This window comes from Cetorhinus maximus, chromosome 7, assembly GCF_964194155.1.
Source record: "Cetorhinus maximus chromosome 7, sCetMax3.hap1.1, whole genome shotgun sequence".
Lineage (NCBI taxonomy): Eukaryota > Metazoa > Chordata > Chondrichthyes > Lamniformes > Cetorhinidae > Cetorhinus > Cetorhinus maximus.
In genome coordinates, this window is record NC_135885.1 from 145068062 (window position 1) to 145085670 (window position 17609).

Below are 17609 nucleotides of genomic sequence, written 5' to 3' on the forward strand. Positions count from 1 at the left end.
TTGCACTGTAAGTGCGCTATGAATTCCTCAAAGTTTAACCTCGCTGGCGTTGTGTTGGACAAGAACTTGGAACCTCCAGTTTTTGAGTAAAAGTTATATAATCTTGTAGAATCATACAGCACAGAAGGAGACCATTCGGTCCATTGTGCCAGTGCTGGTTCTTTGGTAGAATTATCCAATTAGTTCCATTCCTGCCCCTTCCCACAGCCCTGCAATTTTTTTCATTTTTAAGTGTTTTGCTAATTCCCTTTTGAAAGTTACTGTTGAAATGTCTCCCACTGCTCTTTCAGGTAATGTATTCCAGATCATAACTTGCTACATAAAAATTATTCTCCTCATCCCCTGCTTATTTCTCTGCCGATGATTTTATATCCGTGTCCTCTGGTTACTGACCCTCCTGCCTGTAATGAACATCTCAGTAATGGTGAGAACTATCATCGAGTGTTGTAAAAACCCATCTGTTTCACTAATACCCTTTAGGGAAGGGATTCTGCCGTCCTTACCCTTGGCCTGGCTTACCTGTGACTCCAGGCCCACAGCAATGTAGTTGACTCTTAAGTGCCCTCTGAAATGGTCTAACAAGCCACTCAATTCAAGGGCATTTAGGGATGGGCAACAAATGCTGCCCTAGCCAGTGACACCCACATCCCATGAAAGAAAATAGAAAAAAGTATCGTGATTCTCAGGGCACTCGCCGTAAAGCAACTGGATCATGTTTTCCTCGACTCGGTTTAAAGGAACAGGAGACGACTTTTCAGCCTATCAATTGGTTCGATCATGGCTGATCTGTACCTGAACTCTATTTACCTACCTTGCTCCATATCCCTTGATCCCTTTACCTGCAGAATATCTAACGCAATCCTGAAAACTCCAATCAACCCCCAGAATTCACAGTCTTTTGGGAGAAGCGCATTCCAGATTTTCTACTTCCGATTTTACTGTGGGTGAATATTGATGCAGAATGTCAGGTCCACTCCCCTGGTCTTTACTGTTGTGGAATCTTTTGAGAGGGTGGTTGCAGCCTCTTTAACATCTCATTCGAAAGGTCGATGGAAGAGTTGGATGAAATGTTTAATGGGGGTTAATTTGCTGCTACCAGATTTACACCCACCCTCCTGTCAACCCAATTTTAATTTTGCCCCTTTTAGAAGAGATGTTGAAGTTTTTGGAACCCTGCCTTAATATATCTTCGTGTGGCTCAGTGATAACACTATTGTGAAGCATCTTGGGGCATTTTATTAAATTAAAGGTGCTCTCGAAATGCGAAGTTGAAAATGCTATTAATAAACTGGAATATCTGTGATCACAGTGTAGTCTGGCTCATTCACTCACCATCAATAAGTGATCATAGGCAGGAATGCAAATCAAGGCGCTAGCAAATCAGCACGTTCTTTCTTACACCGTTCCCTGCTTTCTTTTCCAATGGCTGTTCCTTTCGACAAATGATGTAAAAAGGATAGTGTGCACAAACAGAATGAAGAAGCTAAGATGCTTGGTCACTGGGAAGCACCAACATGCAGAATTGAAGTTGATGACTTTTAACTCTCGTGAAGTTACTTGGGACTTACTGCGTTAAAGGTGTTCATATAAATGCAAGTTGTAGTGACAGTTGGAAAGGAGGAGAGACCTGTGAGTTGCAGGGATCCAATGGACCTTTGTTCAGTTGACAAGGACGTGAGAAATAGCAGGAGTAGGGCAGTCAGCCTTTCAATTCAACTCCCATTCAATAAGATCATAGCTCATCTTCATTATCAACTGCACTTTCCCACCCGCTCCCCACATCTCTTGATTCCCTTCATGCCCAAAGTCTCTTGATTTCAGTCTCGAATGTACTCAACGACAGAGCATTAATAGCTCTCGAGTACAGAAATTCAAAATTTCACAACCCTCTCGAATGAAAAAAAAATTCTCCCCAACTCAGTCCTAAAGGGCCAACCCCTTATTCTGAGACTGTGACCCCCATATTCTAGACTCTCCAGCTGGGGAAAATCGACCCCTTTAAGCATTGATGAACACTTCTTTCATTACCCAGACGACTGGAGGATTGAGAAAATAAAGGGGCTCATGAGGTGGGATGTGTTTTTGTTTGGCAGGCCAGCAATCAGGTAAGTAACTTCTAAACCCAATATTCCAAGTAGCAGTCCTATCATCATGAGCTCTGTAACATAGGTGCTAATGCAGATAAGTACATAGAATCAGAATGTTTACAATAGCGAATAAAGCTGTTCAGCTTTTCATGTCTATCTTTCATGCACACTGCACACACCTACAATGAAGTTTATATCAGTGGTCATGAATTTAAATTCGAACAGGTTTTAACATACGTTAAATAATATTTCCTAGCAAAGTTCCTTGGCTGCAGACTTCGGTTCATTTCAAGTGGCTTCATTCGAAAGGATTCTTCTCCTTAGAGCAGAGAAGGTTAAAGGAGATTTAATCCGCTGGCTGGTCAGTCGGTAACCAGAGGCCACAGATTTAAGGTGATTGCCAAAAGAACCAGAGGTGACGTGAAATAAATTTTTGCAGAGCGAGTTGGTGTGACCTGGATCTGACAGCAGAAGCAGATACAATAGAAACTTGCAGAAGGAAATTAAATACTTGAAGGGTGAAAATTGCAAGGTTATGGGGAACAGACAGGACAATGGGACTAATTCCAAAGAGCTGGCACAGGTACAATGGGCCGAATAGCACCCTCTGATGCTGTAAGATTCTATGATTTAATTTTAAAGATAATGAATAATAATTAAGCATCATCACTTTGAAACACTTCTTTGTAAGAAATTTGCTTGAATGAGGAACAAAGTTTGATTAGCAAAATATGAACTACAGCCAGAAACCATTGCAGATTATTCCAGTTATTAAAAGTTGCTGGGAAGTGATTATGTTGCTCCTCTAAGACCTTGTTACAATTGTGTATCATCTGTGGCCTCTTCAGCTGACGATGAGGAGGATGACTTGGCCTAGAAAATAATAACAAGGACTTCAATTTAAATATCCAAACTCGCACCAAGTCCCATTCACTCATATCCTGTTGCTTGCTGACCTATGTTGGCACCCAGTTTTATCCTCGTGTTGAACTCACTCCATGGCCTCGACCATCCCTAACTTTAACCTCATCAGCTGTACAACCATCCAAGGCTGAGAAAGGAATGCAAGGATATGTTGGGGTGAGATGAAGAGAGATGGGAGGAGGCTCATGTGGCACTTAAACAGCAGCATAGACCAGATGGGCACAATGACCTTTTTCTGTAAATTCTATGTTAATAAAGAAGTTTTAGTTTTATTCTCAGCCTTGTATATAATTGGCACTTTTCTGTCGATAAGGAACAAATTGGCATATTTCAGTGTAACATCAGAAAGAAGGCACTTGAAAATATTGGGCGGGATTTCCTGCACCCACCCGCCGCAGCGATCTTCTGGTCCCGCCGCAAGTCAATGGACTTCTGGCTGGGGCACCGCCTCGCCAACAGCGGGACCCGCAGGTGACGGGGGCTGGAAAGTCCCAGCTATTGACTGTTCGTGACCACTGTAGAGGATCTTGTGATGGGGTGGGGGGACAGTAACTGGTGTGGAAATTCAACAGCACTGTTAAAGGGATTGACTCAGCCTATGAAAGGGTTAAAAATTTAACTCAAAATACAGCTAGAGGTTTTCTGAGAGAAATGCACATATACACAGAGAGAGACAGACAGACAAGAGGTCTTGAAAGTGAGGCCTTTCCAGGCAAGAAAAACAGGTTTAAGCTGATAACACGCTGTTGCTTTTTACAGAAACATGTTGTTTTGATTCTCAAACATTTTCAGACAAAGCCTCAGAAGTAAAACACACAATAAGGATCTTATTCTAAAAGGCAACAGAATCTCTTTTTATTAGGAATTTACATAAACAAGTACTCAAACCTTCAAAATCCACAAGGGAGTAAGATCTCTGCAGTTATAGAGTTGAGGTCTTATTAAATCTCCCCATAAACTGAGATAAAGAGGCAAAAGCTACGCTTTATACTTTGGATTGTTAAGTATAAAACGAGCTAATTGTTTGTATATCCTGAGAATATTATTATCTGATGTGGATTTAAAGTTAGTACTTTTAGATGAATTTGTTTATCTTGTGTTTACGCCTTGTATTCAAAACAATATTGTAATCCAAGATTTAAACTTATAATGAAGTATTATATAGTAATTATTATAAAGGTTATAGTCTCAATCTGTAACCTCATAATCCCTATAAATCTTCTAGAATTCTTAGCTATAGGATTCTATAAATTTTCTGAGAGTGTTATTCTTAGGAATAACAGATCTGTTATACTTTACGGTGCATATTTCTTCCTGAACTAATTTTGTTTAGTCTATAAGTTCCTGGAAGAAAGGACATTTTATCTTAGGACAAAATCGCTACTTAGCATGGCTGATTAAGCTCTTATGATAACTTAGAATTTCTTTTAGTTGAGGTTTTAATTTCGCAATGAATTCAAAAGGAAGATTTGCCCTTGCTGGGGGCAGGGGGAGGGGGTAAAGATAACAGAACTCAAACTGCTGTACTTGATTTGTGGCCAGAATACTGGGGAGAATGTTTTTTTCTCTTCCTTAAAACAATGCCACAGAATCTTTCACATGAACCTGAGTGGGCAAATTGGGTAAAAGCAAAATACTGCAGATGCTGGAAATCTAGAACAAAAACAAAAATACCTGGAAAAACTCAGCAGATCAGACAGCATCTGCGGAGAGGGATAAATTTGACGTTTTGAGTCCGTATGACCGTATTGAAGGGTCATACGGACTCGAAACGTCAACTGTATCCCTCTCCGCAGATGCTGTCAGACCTGCTGAGTTTTTCCAGGTATTTTTGTTTTGGGTAAATTGGGCCTCGTTTTCATCTCTCAGCCAAAAGATGGCACCTCTGACAGTGCGGCACCCCATCAGTGCTGACCCTCCAACAATGCAGCACTCCTTTAGCACTGACCCTCCAACAGTGCAACGCTCCTTCAGTACTGACCCTCCAACAGTGCAGCTCTCCCTCAGTACTGACCCTCTGAAAGTGTGGCACTCCCTCAATACTGACCTCCTGACAGTGTGGCCCTCCCTCAGTACTTCCCCTTCGACAATGCAACACTCCCTCAGTACTGCCTCTCCAATAGTGCAGCACTTGTTCAGTGTGCAATGGTTATATGCTCAAGTGTCTGCAATGGGACTGGAACGCATGACCTTCACTAACAAATCCAATAGGGAATTCAGGTCAAACTTCTTTACACAGAGAGTTGTGAGAATGCAGAACTTGTTATCACAGGGAATGGTGAATGGTATAGATACATTCAAGGGAAGCTTGATAAACGCACGAGGGATTAAGGAATCAAAGCATATGCTGCTGATAGGGTGAGGTGAAGTAGGGTGGAAAAAGGCTTGGGTGGAGCATAAACATCAACCAGGTAAGCCAAATGATCTGTTTCTGTGATGTAAATATTGTGTAATACTTCGTAATTCTATGTTCCTCCAATCTAGCCTCTTGCACATCCCCAATTCCCTTCGTATTGGTTGCCGTGCCTTTAGCTGTCAATACCCTAAGGCATAGAATTCCCTCCCTAGTGTTCTCTCATCTTTTTAGACACTCTTTAAAACCCACCTCTTTGACCCAGCTTTTGGACACCAGCCTTAATACCTCCTTATGTGGCCTGCTGTCAAATGTTGTTTGATTGTGCTCCCGTGCGACGTCTTGGGAGGAGCCACTATGTGAAAGGTGCTATATAAATGCAAAGTTGTTGCTCTTATTGAGTGACTTACCCGCTCTCTCCTTTCCTGGGTAGGACTGTCAGCTACTGGCTCCTGAGTTACTGGCTCCTCAGGTGTGCTTTCCTCTTTGGTATTCTCGGGAGGACTAACTGGCCCAGGCTTTGGCACCGGGATTTCTGTTGGAGAGGTTTGGGTGTTCGTTGCTTTGAAGTGATCATAGTCTTCCTTTCCAATCACCAGCATGCTCAGCTTGATCCCACTGCTCTTTATTTTCTCCACCAGTTCTTCATGTGTATCTGCCTCCACATTGACGCCGTTCACTTCGATTAGTATGTCATTCACTTGCAGGCCTGCTTCTTCGGCTGTGCTTCCTTTAACAACCTAGGGTAGAGCAAGATAAGTAGACATTTCTTTTCGCAGCACATTGTCAACGCCTAGAATCAAGGTTGCCAACCCTGCAGGATTAGCCTGGAGTTTCCAGAAATTGAAGATCAATCTCCAGGACAATGCTGTGTGCAACCCTGGAGGAAAATCAGCGGGACATTAAAAAAGGTTATTTTCTGAAATTTTCTTTGAACATTTCTCTTTACTAGATATAAAAATACTGAAAAAGGGCAAAGAAGACAGTTTGTCTGACAGTCAAGCATAATCTAATTGGGTAATGAGTCTTTTTTGCCTTCCAGTCGGCATAGGAAGGCAGTGTGTCATAAGGATGGATGTGTTGGCTGACTAATGGCTGGAGCGTGGTGGCAAATCAAGTGATGAAATACATTTAATCACAGTTGACAACCCTATTTAGGACATGCTGCCTGAAAGGGCGATGGAAGCAGATTCCTTGCTAACTTAAGTTTGAACTGGATATATATGAGAAAAGGAAACATTTGCAAGGCTAAAGGGAAAGAGTGGGTGAGTGGGACTAATTGGATAGCTCTATCAAAGAGTTGACACAGCCAGGAGGGGCCGAATGGCCCCCTTCTGTGTTGTGACATTCTATGTTAGGCCTTAAATGCAAACAAACTGACTCCTGCTCACATATTTCGCACTGCAGCAACTCATCAAGGCTCCTTCAACAGCACCTTCCAAACCCATGACCTCTACCGCCTAGGAGGACAAGGGCAGCAGATGCACGGGAAACACCACCAGCTGCAACTTCCCCTCCAAGCCACCTACCATCCTGACTTGGAAATATATCGCCGTTCCTTCACTGCCACTGGGTCAAAATCCTGGAACTCCTTCCCCAACAGCACTGTGGTCCACATGGACTCCAGCGGTTCAAGAAGGCAGCTCACCACCACCTGCTCAAGGACCATTAGAGATGGGCAATAAAGGCTGGCCCAGCCAGAGACTCTCACGTCCCATGAAAGAATAAAAATAGATTAGGATCTTGGCTTGTGTACAGCAAATTTTTGAGTGCTGTTTGTTACTTCCTTGTAACTTTAACTTGCCATCTCAATGTTATACTCATATTGATTCAGGTTGAGAGACCTTACCGTTAATTATTGACTGAAAGGTTACAGGAATGACCTTCAAATAACCATGGAAACAATTGATCCAAATTGTTCCAGTCATATTTTCACATGTCACTTCATCTGCAGGACTGTAACTGTTGCCCACCCGGTATTCACCTAAACATTGCAATGCAGCTGTAATTCATTGGCTGTCACACACTATGGGATTCTTGGTAACAAAAAAAGGAGCTTTTCAAAATCACCTCTCTTGACCTTCAGCCATTGTTAGTTCCTTTACTTCACCTTCAACACCACGGTGGGTGGTCATTGACCAGAAGCTTAACTGGACCAGCTGTATCAACACCTTGGCTACAAATGCAGGGCAAAAGATCTTTTTATTCGTTCTGGGATGTGGGCATTGCTGGCTAGGCCAGCATTTATTGCCCACCCCAATTGTCCTTGAGAAGGTGGTGGTGTGCTGCAGAGGGCAATTAAGAGTTAACCACATTGCTGTGGGACTGGAGCCACATGTAGGCCAGATCAGGTAAGGACGGCAGATTCCCTTCCCTAAAGGACATTAGTGAACCAGGTGGGTTTTTATAACAAGCTGGTTGTTTCATGGTTACCATTACTGATACTAGCTTTTTATTCTGAATTAATTGACCCCAGATGTCATGGTGGGATTTAAACTCATGGCTAGAATTTTTAGCTCAGCAGATTGGTGTGCCCGACCTGACCGAGCGTGAAACGACAGGCGATGACGTTGACCAAGGCTGCTGACGTCAATGCGCAGCCGTGCGATAGTTCGGTTGGTGGGCGCGCTCCAGAGCCAGCAGCGCGCCCGCCGACAATTAGAAGGCCTATTAAGGCTATTAAGCTATCAATTGACTTTAATTTTTCACTGCCCGTTAAACCTTATGGCTGGCGAGCAGGCGAAAAGGCCAAGAGGCCTTTGGCATTTCTTTGGAAACCTCATCCACGGACTGGATGAGTTTTCCAAAAGCAAATACAAATCAAATAAAACCTTTGTTTTTTAATTAAAAACATGTCCCTGCTCACGTGACAGAGTCACATGAGGAGACATGCTTCATTACACTTTGCTGACCTTCATTATTTTAAAAAATATCTCTTCATCTCCCTGAGGCAGCTCTGTGCCTCGGAGATTATCCTGCGCTCTCTCCCGCGCACGCGCGAGGTTCGCACTCAGCCCACTCGCCCTCCTCCCCCGCCCCTCCCCCGCCTGCCCCCGCCAATCCCACACGCCAAGGGCAAAGTTCTGCCCCATGTTTCAGGGTTGCTGGTCCAGCAGCTTAACCACCACCCATACTCATGTTGTTATGTTGGGCACTCTTCTCTCCTCCTGACCCCTCAACAGGAACATTCAAAAAGGAATTGGATAGAGAAATAATTGGATGACTCTCACAAAGAGCTGGCACAGGCACAATGGGCCAAATGGCCTCCTGCCATGCTGTAAGACTACATTCTTACTTTGATCCCAGACCAAATGTTCGTACCTGTTTAATGAACTGTCCTTCCACACCCTTGATTGCATTGATAGTGAAGCCATATCCATCTGGACCTTTTGTGAGGTGACACACTTTGGGACAACGCTGAGGACTGTCTGTTGATCTCTGACTCTCTCGGGGCTCCTCAACTTCCACTGGTCGACGCGATTCATAAACCTCTTCCCAGTAACAAATTGGAGAAATGCCAGCCTGTGATTGGGCATTAAGAAGAGGATGAAAATTTACACATTAATTTAGCCTTCACCTTGAACAGCCAGGATGAAATTTTGATTCATTTTGGGGAGGTCACAGGTTCAGCGTCCAGGTTGTGGGGAGCTAAAGTAATCTCAGCATATGTAAATAGTGCAGGAGGAAGAATATTTTATCTGCAACCTGCTGCTCCTCCACTCCCTCTCACACAGACCCCTCACTAAAAATGGATAATCAAAACTATCAGAACCAGTGACAATGATTCTCAAGAATTAGTCATTTAGGAAATAAGCCCTGCGGGTAATTGTCCTGTACAGAGTGATACTGTCCCTGGGGGTAATTGCACTGTGCGGAGTGATTCTGACCCTGGCGGTAATTGCACTGTGCGGAGTGATACTGACCCTAGGGGTAATTGCACTGTGCAGAGTGATTCTGACCCTGGGGGTAATTGCACTGTGCAGAGTGATTCTGACCCTGGGGGTAATTGCACTGTGCGGAGTGATACTGACCCTGGGGATAATTGTACTGTACGGAGTGATACTGACCCTGGGGGTAATTGCACTGTGCAGAGTGATACTGACCCTGGGGGTAATTATACTGTACGGAGTGATACTGACCCTGGGGGTAATTGTACTGTGCGGAGTGATACTGACCCTGGGGGTAATTGTACTGTACAGAATAATACTGTCCCTGGGGGTAATTGCACTGTACAGAGTGATACTGACCCTGGGGGTAATTGCACTGTGCAGAGTGATACTGACCCTGGGGGTAATTGTACTGTACAGAGTGATACTGACCCTGGGGGTAATTGTACTGTACAGAGTGATACTGACCCTGGGGGTAATTGTACTGTGCGGAGTGATACTGAACCTGGGGGTAATTGTACTGTACCCAGTGATACTGACCCTGGGGGTAATTGTACTGTGCGGAGTGATACTGACCCTGGGGGTAATTGTACTGTACAGAGTGTTACTGACCCTGGGTATAACCATCCCTTGTAATTTACCTGTTGGGATTCTACATTGCACTCCCTCCACAGTCAATCTATTCTTCCTAAGGTGTGGGACCCAGAACTGCTCAGAGTTACTCCAGGTGTGGTCTAACCAGGGTTTTGTGTATCTGAAACATGACCCCTACCCATCTGTAGAAGCCATACTTGATCTCTTCTATCCACGAGATGTCTGCTTACCTATATTGCAGCACAAGTGACTGTTAGCAGTTAGGAGCAGAAACCCTGGCTGATAATAATCCCAACCTAACTCAGAGGTTGCAAGAGCATTTATAGCATCTCAACAAGAGGTGAATCAGCAGGCCTGCGCTATAAACTCTCTGTACACTCTCCCAGGAAAGTACATAGACGCTTTGCTAAGATTATGTCATGGTGCATCAGAATAAAACCAAATGTGATTAAAATCCCCACAGTTCTGGAGTTTCAATTTGATGAGGTCCTGATTTAAGAGAGATTTAATCTGGACACAATTCTGGATTCCACTCCCAGTGTCGCTTGGGTCAGTGAGGTTAGGTTTCCTCATTCGCGTATGGCTCCATGTTGGTTCATTCACCCACCTGCTTGTAAAGCTCATTAGTTGGACTATCGACAACAAGGAATGTGGTTTGGTTCCCGCACTTCCTTATCTTATCAACTAATGATTCATGATCTAGATGGTCTACGACATTCCCATTCACAGCAACCAGAAGATCACCATCAAGTAGCCCAGCTTTACTTGCTGGACTGTTTGAGTCAATCTCCCTGATGCAGTGACCTAGACGTTTACAAAAAAATGGTATTAGTAAACCAGTTGGGTTTTTAAACAATCCGACAGGTTCAAGGTCACTTTTACCATGGTGTAGTCTTCAGACTTGAAGATGAAGAGTTGGGAATTACATCTGTGGCTAACAGCGAAGAACTGATGGAGACACACGTTAGATGCAGGTAAAAATTTTTGAACTTGAACCCACCAACTAACTGGAAGCTTTACTGTATCTCTGATTGTTCTTCATTTCACACACCAGCCAACCTTGGTCCTCTTCAAACAAGATTCCCAACTTCTTATCAAATAGTGGCACACTCGAGGCACTTTTATAAAATAGGTTGAGATGGGTCAAAGGTATCCCAGACAGAGAGAGAACACCCTTGTCTTTTCAATTTGGTTTGAGTTAAAACGCAGATCACTCAAGGTAAAGGTATCATTTTCTGTCTCCCCAAGCATGCCATTGAAATTTCAACCAAAGTTTAACAATCACAATTGTTGCTTAGCTGTGCATTAATTTGTAAAAGGTGAGCTGGCTATAGATTCACAATTATAAGAAATAGGGGCAGGAGTAGACCCACTGGGGGGCCATCAAACCAGCTCCGCCATTCAGTATGATCATGGCTGATCTTTTACATCAACTGGATTTTCGCATCCACTCCCCATAATCTCTTGATTCTCTCAGTGGCCAAAAATCTATCTCAGACTTCAATATACTCAAGGACGAAGCATCAGCAACCTTCTTGGTTGGAGAATTCCAAAGGTTTACAATCCTCTTACTGAAGAAATTCCTCCACATCTCAGTCTTAAATGATCAATCGTTTATCCCAAGACCATATTCCACATGTTCTAGATTCCCCAGCCAGCAGAAACAATCCCTCAGTGTCCACCCTGTCAAGTCCCTTCAGAATCTTGTATGTTTCAATGAGATCATCTTTCATTGTCCTAAACTCCAGAGAATATAGACCCAATTTACTCAGCCTCTTATCACAGGAAAACCCTCTCATCACAGGGACCAATTTAGTGAACCTTCGCTGTACCACCTCCAATGTAAGTATATCCTTCCTTAAATATGGAGACCAAAACTGCACACAATATTCCAGACGTGGTCTTATCAAAGCCCAGTACTATTGTAGCAAGACTTCGTTATTCCTGTACTCCAATCCCCTTGCAATAAAGGCCTTCTTAATTGCTTGCTGTACCTGCATGTTAACTTTCTGTGTTTCTTTTACAAGGACACCCAAGTTGCTCTGAACATTAACATTTACAAGTTTCTCAACTTTTAAAAAGACAGTGTTCTGCTTTTCTGTTCTTCCTGTCAGAGTGAATGACCTCACTCTTTCCTACACCATACTCCATTGCCATCTTATTGTCCACTTACTTAACCCGTTGAAATCCCTTTGCAGCCTCATTGTGTTCTTAACATGGTTTATATCCCTGCCCAGCTTTATATTGTCCGCAAACTTGGATACATTACTCGCCTACCATTGGGTAGGTGACCAAAGTCTTCATCAAAGAGGTAAAAGCGAAATACTGCGGATGCTAGAAATCTGAAATAAGAACAGAAAATGCTGGAAATACCCAGCAGGTCTGACAGCATCTGTGGAGAGAGAAACAGAGTTAATGTTTAGAGTCTGTATGACTCTTCTTCGGAGCTAGAACTTTAACTCTGAACAGTCATACGGACTCGAAACGTTAACTCTGTGTCCCTCTCCACAGATGCTGTCAGACTTGCTGAGTTCTTTCTGGCATTTTCTGGTTTTACTTCATCAAAGAGGTAGGTTTTAAGGAATGTCTTAAAGGATGAGAGAGACGTGGAGAGGGTTAGGGCAGAGATTCCAGAGCTTAGGGTCTAGACAGCTGAAAGTTCAGCCCCCACTGGTGAATCGAAGGAAACCGGGGATGTAAGGATTTGGAAGGATGCAGATGTCTTGGATTGTTGTGGGGCTGCAGGATATTACAAAGTTAGGGGAGGGCGCATGAGATCAGAGAGGGATTTGAACATGAGGATGAGAATTTTAAAACCGCAGTGTTGCAACACTGAGATCCAGTGCAGGTCAGCAAGTCCAGGGTGTGATAGGTGAACGGGAGTTGATGCGAGTTAAGATACACATAGTTGAGTTTTGGGTGAGCTGAAGTTTACTGAGGATAGAAGGTGTGAGGTCAGTGAGGAGAGAATTGGAATGGTCAGGTCTGAAAGGAAAAAAGGCTTAAACCATGAATATGATGCACAGCATATGATCAACTTTCCAAAACACTCTCCATGTGGGAGAGAGTTGGCACTGGGAGTGCAAACATTACCCCGTGAACCCAACTGGAGCAAGAATAGGAACAGGAGCTTTGGTTGATATCATTTTTAGCTTCATAAAGCAGGGTTTATTAAGGCCAAGGGCCACCCCTATGATTTCCTGATGCAGGGTCCCACTGGGGAGGCCCTGCACCAGGAGCACACAATCAGGAAATCAAGCCCTTACAAATAACACCTTGGTTTACAATACACACCCTGACGGCCTTGTTCGACTCTCAAACAGAAACCATAGCCTAGAGGTCCTTTGGTTAGCTGCACAATCCGTGGTTTGTGAGGCAGTCCTTTCACACTTGCCATTGATGCCACAACCTTAATCATTTTGCTTTTGAAGTATTTATCTGAGGCCTTGTCAATCAGCAGTAACATAATTTTGTTCCCCGAATCTTTCATCTGGAAATGATATAACACGGTTAAAAATACACAGAAATTTCACAAAAGAAGCTTTAACCAATGCCAATGTTACAAAAGCAAGAACCTGCCCTCATGTGCTCTGCTCAAACCAGAAAAGGCAACCACTGGTGTTATTTCAATAAATGTAGCAGGTAATTTTGTGCAGAGTGAGATCCACAAATAGCAAATACACTAAATGACCAGTAAATCTGTTTAATTAAGTCAGTTAAGGTGTGGAATGATGGCCACGACGTTGGGCGAACGCCTTACTCTTCTTTACATAGCAGCAATAGAGCTTTGAAATCCATAGTGAGAATGAACAGGCTCTTTGGAACGGAACTGAAAGGTGGACAGTAGAATGGGGCCACAGGAGGCCCTGAGCCGCAACTTCAGGGAAGGAAGAAGATTGGTTGCCCCCACCAGGGACTGGCCGGAAAAATCAAAAACGACCTGTTCACAGCCCAGATCCTATACACTGGTGAACCTTTACTCCAGCTATTCTTAGTGTCAGACTGTGGTCTGCTACTTGGGGGAAAGGCTTCCTCAATGCTCTAATTGTAGTGAGATCACAAACTGCTCCTTGTGAATACACTTAGAATGTTGATTGTTCCTTGCAGCCCTCCCGTGAAACCCTACCTCTCGGTTAATTATCAGGAGCTGCCTATATCTTGTGTCAATGTCTCATGCCACATGAGCAGACCGTCATATAAAGAATGGGGGATTAGGTTTCCTAGAGTAGCTGGAGCTGTCTCTCTTTCCCTCCACCTTCTCTCCACGTTAGGTACCACCGGCAGGAGGGATCCTACTGTACCTGACAGTAAGACCAGCACTCAGTCTGTCAGGACTCTCACCCTCAGTCCTGTGGGTAGGATCACATTGACAAGTGTGGTCATGTGTAATTTAAATACAGTTAAAGATCCAGGGGGGGAGATGAGGAAACATTTCTTATGCAGCGATTTGTTATAACCTGCTGCCTGAGAAGGTGTTGGAAGCAGATTTAATAGTAACTTTTAAAAGGGGAATTGGATAAATACTTGAAAAGGAAAGATCTGCAGCGCTATGGGGAAAGAGCAGGAGGACTAATCAGATAGCTCTTTCAAAGAGCCAGCATAGGCACAATGGGCCAAGTGGCCTCCTTCTCCACTATATGATTTGATAAAGAGACAAAGTACATGTTTGACAGGTCACCTTGAAAATCACTCTGATGGTTCCATGACCTGGTAGGATGAAAGCAGAAAGTCACCCTCCCCAGAAAGAGCTTCTGCGCCAGGATTGGAACAATCCATCTTGGCAAACAAATATAATCAAGTACCACGGCCTCCAGCATCTTCCTACCCCACATTGTGCCTTAACTTCGACTTCAAAGTTACCATCCCAGCAAGCTGTATCTATATAGCGCCTTTAACATTGTAAAAAAAGCCTCAAGGTGGTTCACAGGAGCGTTTCCAGTCAAAATTTAACATTGAGCCACATAAGGAGATATTAGGACAGATGACCAAAAGCTTGGTCAGAGAGGTAGGTTTTAAGCTGTATCTTATATGTAATATGGAGGCGAAAAAGGCAGAGAGGCAGAGAAGTTCAGAGCTTAGGGCCTTGGCAACTTGGGAGGAAGGTAGTCGTGTAGTGGTAATGTCACTGGACTAGCAATCCAGAGGCCCAGGCTAATGCTCTGGGGACAGTGGTTCAAATCCCACTCTGGCAGCTGGTGGAATTAACTCAATTAATTTAAAAACAATCCGGAATTGAAAATTGGTAACCGTGAAGTTATCATTGATTGTCATGAAAAGCCGTCAGGTTCATTGATGCCTTTTAGGGAAGGACATCTGATGTCCTTACCCACAGCAATGTGGTTGACTCTAAATGCCCACATCCCATGAATGACTAAAAAAACAAGCTAAAGGCACAGCAAAGGCAATGAGAGATGACAAGAGGTTCGAATTACAAGAGTGCAGCGATCTCAGAAGGTTGAAGGGCTGGAGGAGTTTAGAGAGAGAGAGAAAGATTTGAACACAAGGATGAGAATTTCAAATTTGAGGTGTCAGACAATGACACGGGCTGATGGACAAACAAGACTTTGTGCAAGTTAGGCAGCAGTAGGACACTAGCAGTTCCTATAGCAACCATTGCCATGGCTTCAGTGCCAGCGCCTGATCAAATATTAGTTTGCAGTCTAGACCTGAATCGCTAACTATTTTGGAAAACTTTTCACTATCTAACATTGCCACACTTGGTGATCCTCCAACTAAGATCGCCTAAAATCCCCAATTTAAATCATTAACAGCATTGGCAGCCGTACCTTCACCTCTTTGGGCTGTAAGCTCTGAAATTCCCTCCCTAAACCTCTCCACTTCAAAACCCTCCTTTAAAATCTACCAAGCTTTTCATCACCCGTCCTAATGTCTCCTCACAGCTCAGTGTTTTACAAACACTCCTGTCAACTTCCTTGAGGCGTTTTACTGCCTTAAAGGTGCAATATAACTGCAAGTTGTTGTTACAAAGAAAATTTCGTTATACATTCGGAGAATGAGTCAAGACATTGCACTGAGTACCTTAGTCACCATTTGCTGATGAGTGAGGTTTTCAACATTTTCCCCGTTCAGTTCAACTATTCGGTCGTTGAGTTGAACTCCGGCATTGAAGGCTGCACCAGCAGGAGTGATCTCAGCCATGAACACACCAGGGACTCCTGCAAAAGGAGAGCTTTGAGTAAATGCTAACTTCAACGGTTCCCGGGCTGCGTCAGACAGAGGCTCCTCAAGAATGTTCACTCCCTGAACACGCGGATAATGTTCATTTTCCAACATGCACACCCACACATCTTTTTTAAATAAACCTTGTAAAATAATACAGTTCCCACCATTTGTCATCTTTCAATCAAGTGGCTGCTTAACTCCTCCAACATATGATAACCGGTAACTATTTGTGTCCATGTCAATTTTAATGTTACCAGTTACAGTGTCTTAAGCATCTGTGCATTTTGGGCAGAAGCAATTATGTTTACACAGGAGGTTGCACCTTGTTAAGATGCCCTGAATACAAGAACAGATAGATGTAAATACCACCACATTAAGATCCGATTACCATTTGTGTACTTAGACTTACCAAGTAGTTGGGGTTGCAATTCTTATTGATTGCTATCACAGCGCTAACCTGGTACATCATCCTTCACACACACCAGGCAAATCAAACCAGCTCACACATCAATGGTCTGGAATATCCCACGACAGCAAGATACAAGTCAGGAGTGTGATGGAATAGTCTCCATTTGCCCGAATGAGTGCAGCTCCAAACACACTCAAGAAGTTCAGCACCATCCAGGACAAAGCAGCCCACTTGATTGACACAACATCCATTCCCTGCAACATCCACTCCCTCCACTACTGACGCACAGTAGCAGCAGCGTGTGTACCATCTGCAGGATGCACTGCAGGAACTCACCAAGGCTCCTTCAACAGCACCTTCCAAACCCACGACCTCTATCAACTAGAAGGACAAGGATAGCAGATACATTGGAACACCACCACCTGGAAGTTCCCCTCCAAGCTACACACCATCCTGACTTGGAAATATATTGCCATTCCTTTACTGTCATGGGGTCAAAATCCTGGAACTTCCAGAGTATCCAATCAAAAACTAAAGCATACAAAGTGGCAGAAACTAGTGATAGGCCAGAGGATTGGGAATTTTTTAGGAGCCAGCAATGGAAATTGATTATTAAAATAAATTGGCAAGAAATATAAAAACAAACAGCAAGAGCTCCTATGAGTATATAAAAGAGGGTGGTTAAGGTGAGCGTGGGACCCTTGGAGGATGTGACTGGAGAATTGATAACGGGGAACAGGGAAATGGCAGATAATTTAAACCAATATTTTGCATCAGTCTTTATGATGGAGGACACTATAAACATCCCAAAGATATCAGATAAACAAGGAGCTAATGGGAGGAAAGATCTTGTAACAGTCTCTATCACGAGGGACAAAATATTGGAGATACTAATGGAACTAAAGGCAGACAAGTCACCAGGACCTGATGGCATGCATCCAAGGGTGGAGATAGTGGAGCCATTGGTCGAAATATTCCAGAACTCACTGGATTCCGGGAGGGCCCCAGCGGATTGGAAAACCGCTAATGTGATGCCCCTGTTCAAGAAGGGAGGGAGACAAAAAGCAGGAAACTATAGGCCAGTCAGCCTAACATCTGTTGTTGGGAAAATGCTAGAGTACATTATTAAGGAAGAAATAGGACATTTAGAAAAGCTTAACGCAATCAAACAG

The 17609-nt window shown here is 43.6% G+C and overlaps 1 protein-coding gene across 2 annotated transcripts in view; it reads right to left on the bottom strand.

Moving 5' to 3' along the window:
• Nucleotides 1–1979: 1979 nt before the first annotated feature.
• Nucleotides 1980–17609, bottom strand: part of pdzk1 (PDZ domain containing 1) — a 35978-nt gene continuing 20348 nt past the window's right edge. For both annotated transcript variants that reach the window (XM_078546047.1, XM_078546048.1), the window contains exons 4-9: nt 15885–16021; nt 13140–13335; nt 10453–10649; nt 8686–8886; nt 5775–6104; nt 1980–2960 (exon numbers count right to left, since the gene is read on the bottom strand). In XM_078546047.1, coding sequence (XP_078402173.1) covers nt 2904–2960; nt 5775–6104; nt 8686–8886; nt 10453–10649; nt 13140–13335; nt 15885–16021 — 1118 coding nt within the window. In that variant the 3' untranslated portion in view covers nt 1980–2903. The remainder of the gene's footprint in view (nt 2961–5774; nt 6105–8685; nt 8887–10452; nt 10650–13139; nt 13336–15884; nt 16022–17609) is intronic.